At 45.4% G+C, this 16,570-nt stretch overlaps 1 protein-coding gene across 1 annotated transcript in view; it reads left to right on the top strand.

Moving 5' to 3' along the window:
• LOC106805275 (syntaxin-like) overlaps window positions 1-16,570 on the top strand; it is a 41,337-nt gene that overhangs the window by 13,773 nt on the left and 10,994 nt on the right. The window contains 2 exon segments of the mRNA XM_014806809.1: window positions 743-842; window positions 4,663-4,737. Of these exon segments, the coding sequence (XP_014662295.1) occupies window positions 743-842; window positions 4,663-4,737 (175 nt within the window).

Raw genomic sequence — 16,570 nt, 5'->3', positions numbered from 1 at the left:
CACACTACACGGCATTTCAGCGCGACGCCGTTCAACGGGGCTTTTGGAGGATGCGGGCACGCATGTTTTAATACATTATTTTCGTGTAGCAGGACAGTCCATCATGGCCAAAGCCGCCGGATGGACAGGAGCGTGGGATCGAGACGATTTTACTTACGATTTAATCCCGCCAAACCGCATTATTAACGTCAAACATTTAACCATAACTAACTAAGCGCTTATTACGCATCGAATGGAGCAGGTGATCGAATATATATTAGGCATATATATATATATATATATATCATATATATTATATAGCTGTAGACCCGCATAAGTGTGCGTGGATATGGGTCTACAAGTTCGGACCGCGTAATAGTGAGTCCGCCTGCATATCGAGTTTACTAATTACATGTATGACGGTGCCAGCGGAATAGCGGAAAATCCCGGATTCATCTCATGTTTACTTATATTACTAGTATAAATATATAATTATAATTAGTACTAGTATATATATATATATATGGCTTCAGATGAACGGAAGGAAAAACACACGAGGTGTCATCTAGCTCCTAAATAGTAGTTAGAGTACTAAAAGTAATTGGGGGTAAAACTTTTAATTGCTTTTCTCGTTGTATCGCATCGTCTACTATATACATATATATATATATATATATATATCAGCAACCCTTGTAGAGATTGCGGACAGCATAGAGAGTAGTTAAAACGGAATCGTATTCAATATTATGGTTTTGTTTTTCAGGTGGAAGAGATATGGGAAAACATCGAGAAGATTGAACACAATGTCAAAGCAGTTAGCAAAATTCACAGCGACATTTTATCATCAACAAAAAGTGAAACAAGTGCGTTATTCTACTACAAAAAGTATTGTACTATCTACTACACATCGAAATTGTGTATAGGTTTATACCGTCTAAGACGCTAAGACGTTTGTAGTTTAAGTTTATAGTTTAAAAGCTCAGTAAACTTACCGACCGATCGCAGTGCCGCCTACATTCGTGAGGACAGCACTGCGTGAAAAAGTCGACACGCGCTTATATACAAGCGTTAGACATGCGCGAATTGAATTATAGAGCGGACATAGACTTTATTATGCGAGGTTAGACTTGATGAAAACGCTCCAAACACTGCAGTCTGTGGCGCAAAAATAGTAACAATATGGGTTTTCTCGTTTTTATCATAATAACGCGTAGCCTACCTTTAGTTATGTGCACACGAGTTAGCATAACCTACACCTGTATTGACAAGCTGTACATTAGTGCCGATCATGACAGCTCAAATGTCATAGCTTGGTCCAAACTGCAATCTGTGTTTTAGGTCTAGACGTCAGACTTTGTGATTGCATAGTTGATTAGTCTATTTCTATCTTACTATGGTTCTGGCAGTGATGGTTCTTGGCAGATTAGGTCGCTTATCGCCATATCAAGTGCTATATCTGCTATCATGTAGCGAAAAGTAATGAACATATGCGTGTGACGAATAGCCCGTGTTGATGTGAAGCCAGCTAACGGGACGGATCGCGCGCAGACGTCACACTGCGTTCAAATTATAACGAAAGCATATCCGCATATCCGCATATAAGCATATCCGCATTATACGCGCCCGTCACACATACACGACGCACGGCCCGCGCACTGAAAAATTAGCAATTTTGGCCAGTGCGTTGTCTTTCGCTGGGTGTGCGTCAGCATTTGTTACTCGTTCGTCGAGCGCGTTGGACCAACGCTATGCATTCGTTGTCATTCGCTGTGTGCGTCGGGATTTTTGTGCATGCACAAAAATGTGCGCGGAGTTCGACGCATGAATGTACACGCCAGAAGGATGCCAGACACGCGCAGAGCGCGCTGGACCAACGCCAGACACACGCGGAGCACACGCTGGGTATTCGTTGTATGTTCGTCGGCTGAGGTGTAGCGAACACCTAGCGCACATATAGCGAACACCTAGCGTGCTTCTAACGCATGTCCAGCAAACATGCAGCGAATATGGACGTGCTGAACGAGTGCTGAACGAGTCTGTAGCGCGCCCAGCGTTCTTCTAGCGTGTTCCTAGCGTGTACGCAGCGTGTAGCCATTGGGTATATAAACGGGTCCCGCCCCACCTCCTCATCATCACTTCTCCTCCGACCCTCGTGGGTAATGACAGAGGTTCCTGCTGATCGTGTCTAGAAGAACCACCTTAGAGGATGGAGGATCCCGACAAGCTGCGACTACAATACGAAATCGCGGTTCTCCAACATCAGCAGAACCTCATGGAACTGGCACTTCACCAAGTCCATGTCATCAGGAGAAGGAGAAAGAGAAGAGGTCAACGGAGGTTCTGGGTCCGACCGTGGATCGGTAGGCGACGACAGTTTGGCCTGTATGACCAGCTACTTGTTGAACTCCGTAACGAAGACCAGGCAGCCTTCAAGAACTTCATGCGGATGCCCTCCGAGATGTTCGATGATCTGCTAACCAGAATGGGTCCGAGGATCACCAAGCAGAATACAACCTACAGAGAGGCCCTCGACCCTGGCCTGAAGCTTGCTCTCACTCTGCGGCATCTTGTCTCTGGGACTAAGTATTACTCAATGACCTATGGGTGGAGGGTGCCTCACAACACCATATCCCTCCTCATCCCAGAAGTGTGCCAGGCCATCATCGATGAGTACAAGGATGAGGGGATGAAGTGTCCCACCACTCCTGAGGAATGGCGTGCTATATCTGTTCATGGAGAGGTGGAACTTCTCCAATACCTGTGGTGCACTTGATGGCAAGCACGTTAACTGCAAGTGTCCTCCAAACAGTGATTCCCTATACTACAACTACAAAGGGTTCTACTCCGTTGTCCTCATGGCGCTCGTGGATGCTGATTACAAGTTCATCTGATCAGACATCGGCGGTATGGGATCAGCATCAGACGCTCAGATCTACAATGCCTCTGAGCTGAATGAATGCGTTGAAGATGGTAGTCTAGGCTTCCCTGATCCCGATCCTCTTTCCAACGACAACTAGGATGTGCCCTACTTCTTCGTCGGCGACGATGCCTTCGCCCTACGACCCAACATAATGAAGCCGTACAGCCTCCGGGGTATGACGCGGCCGGAGCGCATCTTGAACTACCGGCTTTCCCGAACTAGGAGGGTCGTAGAAAATGCCTTCGGCATCCTGGCCAACCGTTTCCAAGTTCTCCTGAGCACGATGCAGCAGCAGCCCGAGACCGTCAAGCTCATTGTCACAGCATGCATGACCGCTGCTGTTCGCTGGCTGTGCGTTGAATGCGCGGTGCATGCGCGGACCATTCGTTCCGCGCACTAGCAACACGCTGTGCATTCGTTGTCAACTCGCTAGCTTCTCCCAAATCCTGACAAAAGTTGGGCGCACAACGACGCACTGATTTTCCATTTTTTCAATGCGCGCGTCGCGTATGCGTGACTGGGCCATAAAAGGTAAAAAAATAATAAAACATATTAATAATAAACTAAAAGATAACGCTGTTATCTGCGCCATCAATTCCCTAGGAGGTATATATTTGATGCACTCGTCGTTCAGGAATTATGTAGCGCGTATTTCTTCCACAATGTTGAATATTACACCTATTTGCCGTTATTACATAAGGGGATCAGAGTATATTACATGGAAATTGGGAAAAAGCTCTATGGTTTTTTCTCTACAGGCATAACTCGTGATTAAAATCGATGTGTGGGCATGATTATGCTGCGCTTGAGTTCACACACATACGCACGCACGCACGCACGCACATATATATATATATGAACCTTATCAATATATTATATATACTATGCTATTATATACCTTATACTATATATCTATAAAATACTACTACTACTATAAAATATATATATATATATATATGTGTGTGTGTGTAACATTTCCGGCATTACATTTCTTCTACAACTATTCTGTAATCCATGAATAGAGGAAATTACATAGACAGCCTAGGCAATAGTGCATTGAGGAAAGCTAAACCCGAGGTTTACTACGTAAAATAATTTAAAAAAAATAGCCAGCGCTAGCGGTGGCGAACTTGCGCCTATACGCGGTGGGCTAATATAGAGAAGAAACAGCGATCTTTTATTAACTGACACCACGCTTGATATGTTGCGCGTGCCTAAAATGACACATACGGGGCTTTAGCAGCGGCATCGCATCACGTAAGGTTTACACAACAGAGTTTACACGAAAGTAGGGGCCTTTTTTGGAAGAATCCCAAGAACAAATAACGCGTGCTGTGCGAACACAAGCGATATGTCGCGCTTCGGGAATCCCTCTCACAGGTACGTTGACATTGGCCATCTGCGGCCGGTGAACACACACACAGCGCAGTCAAAACTGTATATGGAGGATAACACCAGAGAAACCACAAAAGTGTTCTTTATGGACACGTGCCCGTTTTGTAGCGGTAGTTTGACCGTGTAACTCGCATTATAGATAGCAAAGGTATCCGGTATGGGCACATGTTTGTTCTATATATAGCGGTGCGGGCTAACATGGGTTTGACTGTTATATATAACATCAAGAATGAATAAAAACAAAGTTCTTGTTTTTATTCACTCCTGTTAACACGGTTCTACGATAACCCCCTATAACGCGTTCTGGTTGCCACGATCGCATCCAGTTGAGCGTTCTCTCACACGCTCGGCGTGTCTTCTCCTTGCAGAAGACAAGGAATACCTGGATCGGCTCATGTCGGAAGTGAAGAAGCTGGCAAACAAAGTACGCGGCAAGTTGATGGGTAAGAAAACCGTGTAAGGGGAGAGTTTCGCCACGCGTGGCCAGCGTACAACACCGCGTGCAAACTGCATGCAGTGCACCTTCGTACACTCAGCATAGTGTAGATTGAGCCCATGAGCGAGAGCGCCATCTGTCGTGGAGTTTGCACCGCGTGTACACGTCGGCAGGACGCGCTCACACGCTGACGATATGATCGAGTCGCCATAGTGAGACCCGAGTCCTGGCGTACTAATGTAGACACTTTCAATTCGGAGTGGTGTTTAGGTTAGGGTTGAGGTTAGGGTTCATGCTAGGATTCAAGTTGGGAGTTATGGTATGGTTTAGGTTCATGTTAGGGTTGATGGTATGGTTTTAGTTTGGGTTCATGTTAAGGTTGATGTTATGGGTTAGGTTTGGGTTCATGGTAGGGTTTAGGTTAGGGTTTAGGTTATCGTTTATGATAGGGTTTAAGTTAGGGTTTAGGTTAGGGTTCATGGTAGGGTTTAGGTTAGGGTTTATGATAGGGTTTAGGTTATGGTTTCCCGATCGCAGGGTTTAGGTTAGGTTCACTGGTATGGGGTTAAGTTACGGCGTTTACTGTAGGGTTTAGGTTAGAAGTTTATCGCCGAATAGGGTTTATTGATAGGGTTTAGTTTAGAGTTCACGGTAGTCCATGTGTTCTAGGATTAGAATTCAGAGTTAGGGTTTACGCTTAGGCGTTTACTGATAGTGTTCACTGCAGGTATAGAGTTCCTACTGTCAGGGTTAGATTCGGTTCAGTTTAGGCCGTCATTCCTATAGGCTTAGGAGCTTAGGGTTTATGTAAGAGTTTAAGTTTATAATAGTTTTATGGTTTACAATTAGTTCACGGCTATTGACACGCGGACAGAGAAACGAAATAATAGAACGCTAGTTCTTGTCTCAGTGTCTGATGAATACTGCTATAAATTATAACCAAAAAATACCATCGACTCTCTCGCTGTATAATATATTTCTCATCATACGTGCGCATAAGCTGAGCTTATTAGCTATCCCACTTTCTTGTCTTCTCCGTTCCCTATTTTTCTATCACTCCCGTCACCCAGTGTGATTGTTGCCGCGTTAGTCCAGTAACTTTCCCATTCTCCTCCCTCACAATACCGATGTTACGCTACCTGGTACATCCGAACTAAAAATAACTCAGTTAAGCTAAAAACCTAACTCTAGTCTTAGTTCAGTGCTGCGCTTCACATGCCGTTACCCTTCCCTGCGTTACGAGCGCGAACCGCGAAGAAAACTCACCACCGTGTCACCACAGACGTATTCGAGCCGCTCAATTCTTTACAAGCGCGTGTCAACTGGGCGTCAACAACTAGTACCGCGGACTCCAAGGGGTGGCGCAAGAGCGCGCGCGGCCCCACCGGCACGCTCAGCCGTAGCGCAGCTCAGGGCGCTATCACAATAATCCGCACCCCCAAAATGAAATCCTGGCTACGCCGGTTGCGCCCCTCCCCCATCTCAAAAATCTGGAATCCGCCACTGAACAGTCTATCTTCGCTTATCTCGACGCGGCGTTGCCATATAGTCCGTAGCGAGAAAGCAGAGTATAAGAAACGCATGTTTGACGCTCATTCGCAGATACGCCGAAGCAATTCTATGTCTAGAAGAATTCTCTACCGAGAACACCCTCTCTTATATCTGGCCGACGAATTTCCTAAACATCTTATTATGATTTTGACTATCGCGAGTTATAAATATCGTTTATTGAATGAAATCAGTAATACTTGTGAACGACAAAAATGATTGGTGACAGTATTCGACGGCACAGGGAAGCAGGTCAAGGATGGTCGAAAGACGAGTTATTCGGTGGTGATTTTACTCCCATACACGACATGGTTCGTCCGCGCCTGGCAGCGGAGCATCATATCAATCAGTCAACCTATCAGAACTATAGCAGTCCATTACAATCATCTATAATACTCAATATAGATATAGATATTAATATATAATATAATATAGATATTATCTCTAGTGACGTCGCCACCTCATCTTGGAGATGACTATATATAGTATTCGCGACCCAACGTCGCTAGCGCCTGTTGCAGACCTACCAAGTCGCACGCATTTCGCGGGAGACTCACGCATCTGGACCCATTCTCCCGCACTCCCGCATGCCCTATGCATTCTCACACCTTCACGCAAAAGAAAAAAACCTGTATGTAACACATCAGAATTAAAGTGTTTATGTCTTAAATTAAATGTTGTCTTCTTTTCTTAGAATGCTAACAGAATATATGTATTTGCAATACATATTTTAGAGCCAAATATTCAGAAACTGGTCGTGTTTGAAAATATTCTGAACCTCCAGGATTAAACTCCCAAAATGACCCATTCTCCAGCAAAATCTAACTGAACCTCCAGCAAGCTGGTCGAACACCCTTGGCAGGTCTGCTGTTGATGTCACAACCCGCCACGTGTAATGTAAACGCGTGTCACTGTATCGGGCTTTTGTGGCGACAGCACCAACAATGTAGAAAAGAGACGATAATACCACGTGGGCGTTTTACTAATGCTACGTGTTCCCAGCGCTGCTAGGGGGGGTGCCCGCCCCCCGCCCCCTTCGTCACCATCGCTGTTTCTATCGTGCTACTAATCACAACCGCATTGATTATAATCACGATGCATTGTTACCTTTGCGCGCTGGTGGACAGTCACGTCTCAGGTAAATTAACGCACCTGAACGTCAATCGCAGCAGCTGCGAACACATTTCGAGGATTAACACACGATCGCACTGCGAACTCGCAGCGTTCGAAACATCGTGTTGCGAGCTTCTAGATATGATCAAGAATCCATAATAGAATTTTTTTTATTATGGACTCTTGATAATAGAATTCGCCATGGAAAAACGTACACAGACGAACCGAGACGAACATGTATTCAAATGTGCGAAATCGCCGACAAACAAACACGTGTGCAGAGGAGGTGTGTGTAGTCAGTCTCTACGGGATGCAGATCCTCGGCACGACCACCCATGCAGATTCGACGGTTATGACACTCGATGCCATTGAGCTATAAAACTAGCGACAAACCATGCATGTAGCGCCCACACAAACATTAAAAACGGAACCGGAAGCGCATTGCTACAGCGCAGCACATGCTAGACGATGGAATATCGCCATGGAGACTCAATACCGATGCCGATACCAATGCCGATACCAATACCGATACCAATACCGATACCAATACCATTACCGATACCAATGCCGATACCAATGCCGATACCAATGCCGATGCCGATACCAATGCCGATACCAATACCGATACCGATACTAAAATTCTGGTGCATGCACGCCATTAAAAAACCCCCTCCCTCTAGTAAATACGGCAAACCACTAGGGAGGAGGCGCTTTATCATGGGGGGGGGATATCAGCTCGGTAAAGGTCGTAGTCGTAGCTCCGGCGGCCGACGCCGTAAAGTTCTCTGCTCATCAAGATTGCATCATCTATACAAGCAGCACCCTCGACCCAGATCCAATTACACTTCTCATGTATGCAACCAAACAGTAGCCTGAGTATCACTACGAGTAGTACTACTAAGAAACGAGTGGAGTGAAGCCTCTACGGCCAGTGGAACTATAATCACATCGCACTGTCTATTTGGCGAGAGAGCCCGCCAAATGACCCCGAAATTTCGTCGTCGGTGAATGTTAGATTCTCGAGCAGCTACTCGCAAAACCAAGTTAATTAACTAATCGCGCCACCGGTGCTTTGAGCTGGGTGGGCGCGCGCGCGTGTGTGTGCGTGTGCGTGTGCGTGTGCGTGTGCGCGCTCGTGGCTTGTGTGTGTGTGTGTCCGTGCGTGCGTGCGTGTTGTGTGTGTGTGTGTCAGTGTGTGTGTGCGCGCGTCGTGCTTGTGTGTTGCTGTGCTGTAGTCCGTGAGTGTGTGTGTGATGTGTGTGATGTGTGTGCTGATGTGTGTGTGATGGTGTGTGTGTGTGCTGTGTGTTGTGTGGGAGTGGTGTGTGGGGGGGGGTGTCTCGTGCGTGCGTGGCGTGCGTGGTGTGTGTGTGGGTGGGGGTGTCGTGCTGCCGGCGTAGTGTATGTGTGTGTGTGAGGGGTGATGTGTGGTTGTGGTGTGATGTCGTCGCGCTGCGTGGCGTGGCAACAATATAGGACGCTGTGTAATATAGGTCAGTAAACTGTTCTCGCTGATCGCCGACCTAACCGAAAAAGACACCAACATCATAGGATGAGGCTTGGCTTACCGCAATGCAGTTCTGACGTGAGGTTAATAGTTCTCGCAGCGCATCATCGATCACGGTTCATCACGAACACGAACGATGAAAATAATAAATGTACTTCGACGACTAAGGTTAGCACTTACTGAGCTATCGCGCACGCGAACAGGTAATTGGGGGAGGCATGAAATATCGCTGGAGATGTATTAATCTCGATTTAAACTGTGATTGATACGCCTTGTTATTTGTAATGCTTACCCTGGACCTCCAGGCCGTTTGTCTGGCACGCGCGTGGGACGGTAGAGAGTGGTGTGGTGTCGTGTGTGCTGTGTGGTGGGTGTGTGTGCGTGACGTGCGTGCGTGCGTGTGTGTGTGCGGCGTGTGTGCGGTGTGCGTGTGTGCGTGCGTGGCTGCGTGTGTATATTGCATGCTAATCCTGTTGCACAGGATTTGATCCGGCATGTTATTACATCAATCAGTGATAATCGCAGGCAGACATACGCGAAGATGGAGGAGGAGGCTGGAACGGTCACGACATAAAGGTTCAAAGGCAAATCTATCTACGGATACACAAAAAACGCAATCGGTAAGCATGCAACGCCTTGCAGTTATGTTTCCCGTGTTGAATGCAAGCCTAGCTAGCCTCTATAATATTAGACTTATGTCGCCATGGAAGATTTGCGGCATCCGATCTTGGCTTCAAGCTAAACAGCAGCGTTTAAAGTACCAGATCAAACTGCGCAATTGGCATTTCAATGATGATACTAATGACATTTAAAAAAAGATATTCTGTGAAAGATGTGACGAAATGCATGGAGAGTATGCTATATCTTATGAATTATGCTTACCTCAAACGTAATGCTGCGAGCAGGGTTCTTTGATGTGTGCTTCAAGTTTTTAAATTATGCTCATTACAATTTATCAGAAATGTTACTTTGAAAATTTAATTAATTAATACGTTTTAATTCTAATTTTACACACAATGTAATTATCATTCTTATAGTAGCTATGGCACGTAACAGGAAAGCTTTTTTCCCACGCCGATTAATATCCGCGAACATGATTGTGAACCAGTTATATAAGCAACGCTATTCTCTAAAGTGAGATCGTTATTAAACTCGTATGCACACAAGCACCACACGTAACAACAAAGACAGTTTTTTGGGCGCATCATACCGTGTGGTGACTTGATGTTTGAACAGCATAGCAGCTCTGTCGCACAGGAATTTGTGAAAGGTCAAATGACAGGAACTACAGCATATACAGAGTGACCACTACAGAGAGCGGTTTTTGGGGGCCAAGAAGCAGAAATACAGCGGCAACTTGAAGATCAGTGACGTGCGCATGGCCGACAGCTGCCGCTCTACTTTATCTTTTACACTAGCGACTTGTTTATTGTCTATCGAACTCGCAAGATAAACGAAGCGTTAATTACCATAATACTGGGAGCCCATCTAAAAACTGGCACAATTTACGGTACATAAAGGATGGAATAAAATCCCCGGCACGTGAGTCTTTTAAATGCAATTTTCCAACAACGAATGACTGTAGAACCGGAAAACCAACATTCACGTTTATGGAGTGGATGTTTACGTCCGGCCATGATGAGCCACACGCAGTTATCGCCTGCCGTCGTCTCCGGTGTCGTGCCAATAACTGTATAAAACGATGTTTAATAAAAAACTGTATTAATACGATTACAAGCCTGGAAAGCAGACGACGAACGAAGAAATCGAGGCAGATGATGAGAGTCGGGAAACCCGCAACAGTATTGCACGGGAGGGGTGAGCCTAGCATTCACACATGCCATGCGTTCTCTGCATTCACCAATGCAGATTCGATGTAAGCGGCTTGTCGAAAAGCGACCGCGATAAAGAGGGGGGGACAGGAGTAAGTGGGGGGAGAGGGTAACTGGTTCACAAGTTACACAGGTGTAAAATAGACTGGCACTTTTCACATTTCACACGTGAAAATATGCTCTTTCAACCAGGAATCACGGATAATCCAGTTTAACAGCTAAATTTCACGACACATAATATAAAGTCCCTAGAAGTAACAATGTATTTCCTTGACCTGAACAACACTTCTGGAAAATCACCAGAATATGCATTGCGCAGTACAGTTCATGCTTATACTATGTGTGAGCGTGTGGTGTGTGTGTGTGTGTGTGTGTGTGTGTGTGTGCGGTGTGTGTGTGTATGTGTGTGTGTGTGATATATATATATATATATTTCCATATGTTCTTCTGGCAGCAGGGGGGGTCCAGGGGCGCCTGCCACCACGAGCGGGAATTTTTAAAAAATTAGGTTAGTATTTGGTGCATTCTGGTGAAGTTTTGAGAGCCTGTGGGACCGGTTTCTCGGAAACCGGTGCACGGCCTAAATCCGTGCCTGACATGCTAATTCACAGAGGAAGAACCCTCTAATTCACAGTTCACTAGACCTAAATAAAATCTAAATCACGCTTCAGGCCAGAGTAGTCCATTCACAGTTCACGAGACAGCAATAATTTCAATTCCCAGTTCACCGAGTAAAAAACGGCCGATCACGTGTTCACAGAAAATACCTTACCCCACCCTCGATAAAATTGAGATGATTTTTAAATTTATAATTGGGCTACTAAATATTGAGTGGAAAACATCGATGCATGATTTTGCCGGTAGCAATTACAATTCTCGACGAATCTCCCACCGCCTAGTTATAATAATCGATCCATCTATTCGCAAGAATCAATCTGATTGATTAATCGATCGCGATTTCGGCACTCATTCATTCAACGGGAGCAGGAGAAGCGAGCGATTGGCTGCATATGAGCGCGTCACAGTGACTCATCAGCTAAGAGAAGAGAATCAGCGAGCTGCACGACAGTTACATCAGGCATGGCGCCTGATCCATACGAGACCAGTAGAGTGAGAGCGAGGAGAGAGAGAGAGAGAGCAGAGAGAGAAGAGAGAGAAAGAGAGAGAGAGAAAGAGAGGAGACAGAGAGAGACGCAGAGAGTTGAAGAGAGAGAGCGAGGAGAAAACGAGAGAGAGATAAGAGATGAGAGCGAAGGAAGCGAGAGAAAGAGAGAGAGAGAGAGGAGGAAAGAGAGAGGAGAGAGAGAGAAGAGAGAGAGAGAGAGAGAGAGAAGAGAGAGAGAGAGCGAGCGAGCGAAGCGAGAGAGAGAGAAAGAGAGAGAAAGAGAGGAGGAAGAAGAGGAGAAGAGAAGAGAGACGAGAGAGAGAAAGATGAAGACACGAGAGAGATAGAGAGAGCGAGAGAGAGAGAACAGAGAGAAAGAGAGAGAGAGAGATGAGAGAGAGAAAGAAAGAGGAGAGGAAGAGCGGTAAGAGAGAGAGAGCAAGGAGAGAGCGAGAGCAGAAGAAGCGAGGCTGTGGCAGAAGGAAGAGGCAAGGGCAGAAAGAGACAGCGAAAGGAAAAAGGAGAGAGAGGAGGGAGAGAGGAAGAAGAGGGGGAAAACAGCGACAAGAGAAGAGAGCAAGCGAGCGAGAGAGAGAGAGAAGAGCGCGACGAGAGAGAGAGAGAGAGAGAGCGAGAGAGAAGAGAGAGAGAGGCGAGAAGAGAGAGAGAAGAGAAAGAGGCGAGAAAGAAGAGAGCTAAGAGAGAGTCGAGAGAGATGAGAGGGAGAGCAGCGAGAGGAGAGTGAGAGAAGGAAGAAGCAAGGAGAAGAAGAAGCAAACAAGGGGAGAGATGAGGGAGAGAGAAACGAGAAGGGGGATAACAGCGACAAGAGAGAGAAGCGGGCGAGGAGAGAGAGAGAGAGAGAGAAAGCGAGCGAGCGAGAGAGAGAGCAGAGAGAGAGAATGAGAAGAGAGAGAGAAGGGGGAGCGGAGAGAGAGAGACGAGAGAGAGAGGAAAAGAGAGAGACGACGAGAGAGAAGAGAGAGAGAGGAGAGAGAGAGAGAGAGAGGAGAGCAGAGAGAGCGATAGACAGAGAGAGAGAGCGAGGAGTGAGAGAAGGAAGGAGCAACGCGAGAACAGAGAGAAACAGGGACGAGATGAGGGATAGAGAAGAGAAGTGAGGAAACAGCGACGAAAGGAGAGAGCGAAAAGAGAGAGAGAGGAGAGAGAGAAGAGCGAGAGCGAAAGAGAGCGACAGCGAGAGAGAGAGAGGAGAGAGCGAGAGAGAGAGATGAAGAGGAGAGAGAGAGGGAGCAGAGAGATGAGACGAGAGAGAGAGACGAGAGAGCAGTAGAGAGAGAGAAAGAGAGAGAGAAAGAGAGAGAAAGAGGAACAGACGAGGAGAAGAGAGGAGAGAGAGAGAGAGAGAGAGAGAATAGAGAGAGAGGAGAGAGAGAAGAGAGAGAGAGAGAGCGGAGAGAGAGAAGAGAGAGAGAGAGAGAGAGAGAGAAGAGAGAGAGAAGAGAGAGAGAGAGAGAGATACGGCCTAGATAAGAGGTAGAGAGATAGAATAGGATAGATAGATAGATAGATAGTAGATAGAAATCAGATGGATAAGATAGAGTAGAGTAGATGAATTTTTAAATTAGATAGAATAAGATAGATAGATAGATAGATAGATAGATATATAAGATAGATAGATAGATGATAGCTAGACTAGGATAGATAGAGATAGAATGATCAGATAGATAAAATAGATAGATGATGATAAGATTAGAGAGAGCCAGAAAGAAAAAAGAGAGATGAGAACGATAGAGAGACGAATAGAGAGAGAGCAGAGAGCGAGAGAGAGAGATGAGAGCAGTGAGGGAAAGAAAGAGAGAGAGAGAGAGAGAGAGAGAGAGAGAGAGAGAGAGAGGAGGGAAAGAGAGAGAGAGAGGGGGGTGTCACGCTCCAAGCAGTTTCGCCCACGAGCTATTGACGCAGACTGGACTTTTAGCTACATGGATAAAGTTACACGAGTAAAGCCATACGGGTAGAGCTAACATGGCCCCGGGCTGTTTCCCCGCCATCAACGCAATTACGCGCGTTTTCTCTCATCAACAATTAGGTGACTCGCTTCGATGCGCAAGTTATTAATAGATAAATTTAGGGGGAAAAAACTTGGGTGTGTTTACCGGTGGATTAGTGAAGGGATGTGCAGGGATGCGCTCTCCCACCGCCTCCTCCATCCCAACGCACCGACCCCCCCCCCTAAGTGCGTGATCTCCGTGTCATGTCTCACTCCTTTTAATTACGTAGTATATTACGTATTACGTATATAACGTATATAAGTATACACGTATAAATTTGAATGACGGATGAAATTCTATTTTGTATGTACGTAATAACATTATAATATATCAGGAGTAAATAATCACAAATTATTATTATTACACATTGTGATTATTTACTGCTGATAACTGTGTGTGTGTGTGTGTGTGTGTGTGTGTGTGTGTGTGTGTGTGTGTGTGTGCGCGCGTGCGTGCGTGCGTGCGTGCGTGCGTGCGTGCGGTGCGTGTTCATGTGCGTGTGCGTGTGCGCGTGTATAAAAAATATATGTAATAAATAATATCAGTAGTAAGATAATATAGGTAATGATATATCTTACTCCTGATAATATGTGTACTAACGAATTTAGCGAATTTACCCGTACATACCACGGCGTTTGTGTATCACCGACATGTTCTTCATCTTTTTTCATTATTTCTCCATTTTTCTTCATGTTGTATAGCATTGTTTTGTACTGTATCAGTCAGAAATTTTATCATTTTAACTACTCAACGCTATTGTATTTATCAGATTTTTTCTCCATGAAAAAAACTGTCATTAGTACATGTATTTGTATCTGAATTACATGCAATAAAGATTTAATAATAATAATAATTATTATTATTATATCCGCACTGTTTGTCGACCGTAAGGTAAGGTAAAGGGTTATAGCGACAACAACAAAAATTTATCATGTTTTACTTTTAGGGCGAGATGATCGATAGGATAGAATACAGCGTCGCAGAGGCAACAGAGTACACGGGGCGAGCCATCGTTGCTACAAAGAAGGCGGCCATACATCAGAGCAAAGCCAGGCGGGTGAGAAGTACATACACTCACAGTCACGCGTGCGCACCCCCGGCGTTGCCTATTAACACGTTGTGCCCGAGTTAATGTCGTACGCTCATATAGAGTGACGTAAGAAGACATACACAAGTAGGGGTTAGAGCGGCGAATGATTTGCGATGCGAGCGAAAAGCCGAAGATGCGTGGGTCGGGCGTGGGTTACGCGCGGTCGCGTTTTGTAATTTCCCCTCGAGGCTTTGCTCAGCATATTCGCGACAGACACACATACACACACACACGCACGCACGCACACGCACGCACGCACGCACGCACGTACGCACCCCCCCCCCACACACCCCGTCCCCACCTGGTTTAGGTTATGGTTTAGGTTATCGTTTATGATAGGGTTTAGGTTAGGGTTCATGGTAGGGGTTAAGTTAGGGTTTATGATAGGGTTTAGGTTAGAGTTTATGATAGGGTTTATGATAGGGTTTAGGTTAGAGTTCAGGTAAGTGTTTAGGTTAGAATTCAGGTTAGGGTTTACGTTAGGGTTTACGATAGTGTTCATGCATGTTAGAGTTTATGTCAGGGTTTAGATTCGGGTTCAGTTTAGGGTTAATTCTATAGGCTTAAGGTTTAAGGTTTATGTAAAAGTTTAAGTTATATATAAGTTTATGGTTTACAATTAGTTCAGGTATTGACACGCGACAGAGAAACGAAATAATAGAACCGCTAGTTCTTGTTCAGTGTCTGATGAATACTGTATAAATATACCAAAAATACATCGCAACTCTCGCTGATATATATTTCTCATCATACGTGCGCTAAGTGAGCGTATAGCTATCCCACTTTCTTTTCTTCTCCGTTCTTTTTTCTATCACTCCGTCACGTGTGATTGCTGGCGTGTAGTAACTTTCATTCTCCTCGCCTCACAATACGCATGTTACGCTACTGCGTACCACTGAACTAAAACTAACTTAGTTAACTAAAAACTAACTTAGTTTTAGTTCAGTGCTGCGTACTGCGTACTTCCCTGCGTAGAGCCCGCGAAGAAAACTCACACGTGTCAACAGAGTATTCGAGCCTCAATTTACAAGCGGCGTTGGTGGCGTCAACAGCAGTAGCGGATCCAAGGGGGGTGGCGCAAGAGGCGCGCGCCCCACGGCACGCGAAGCGTGCGCACAGGCGCTATCACAAAATCCGCACCCCCTAAAATGAAATCCTGGCTACGCGGTTGCGCCCCTCCCCCATCTCAAAATCCTGGATCCGCCACTGAACAGTCTATCTTCGCTTATCTCGGGCGGCGTTGCATATAGTCACGTAGCAGAAACAAGAGTATAAGAAACGCAATGTTTGAACCTCATTCGAGATACGCCGAAGCAATTTATGTCTAGGAAGTAATTTCTACCGAGAAACACCACTCTCTTATATTGGCGACGAATTTCCTAAACACTTATTATGATTTGATATCGCGAGTTATAAATATCGTTTATTATGAATCAGTATACTTGTTGACGAAAAATGATGGTGACAGTCTTCGGCACAGGAACAGGTCAAGAGGTCAAGAGGTTATCCGGGTGATTTTAACTCCATACACGACATTCGTCCGCTGCGCGGAGATTATAATATAATATAGATATAGATATTAATATATAATATAATATAGATATAGATATTAATATATAATATAATATAGATA

Source organism: Priapulus caudatus, unplaced genomic scaffold, assembly GCF_000485595.1.
Source record: "Priapulus caudatus unplaced genomic scaffold, Priapulus_caudatus-5.0.1 Scaffold107, whole genome shotgun sequence".
NCBI lineage: Eukaryota > Metazoa > Priapulida > Priapulimorpha > Priapulimorphida > Priapulidae > Priapulus > Priapulus caudatus.
This window is presented reverse-complemented; position numbering and strand designations above follow the sequence as displayed.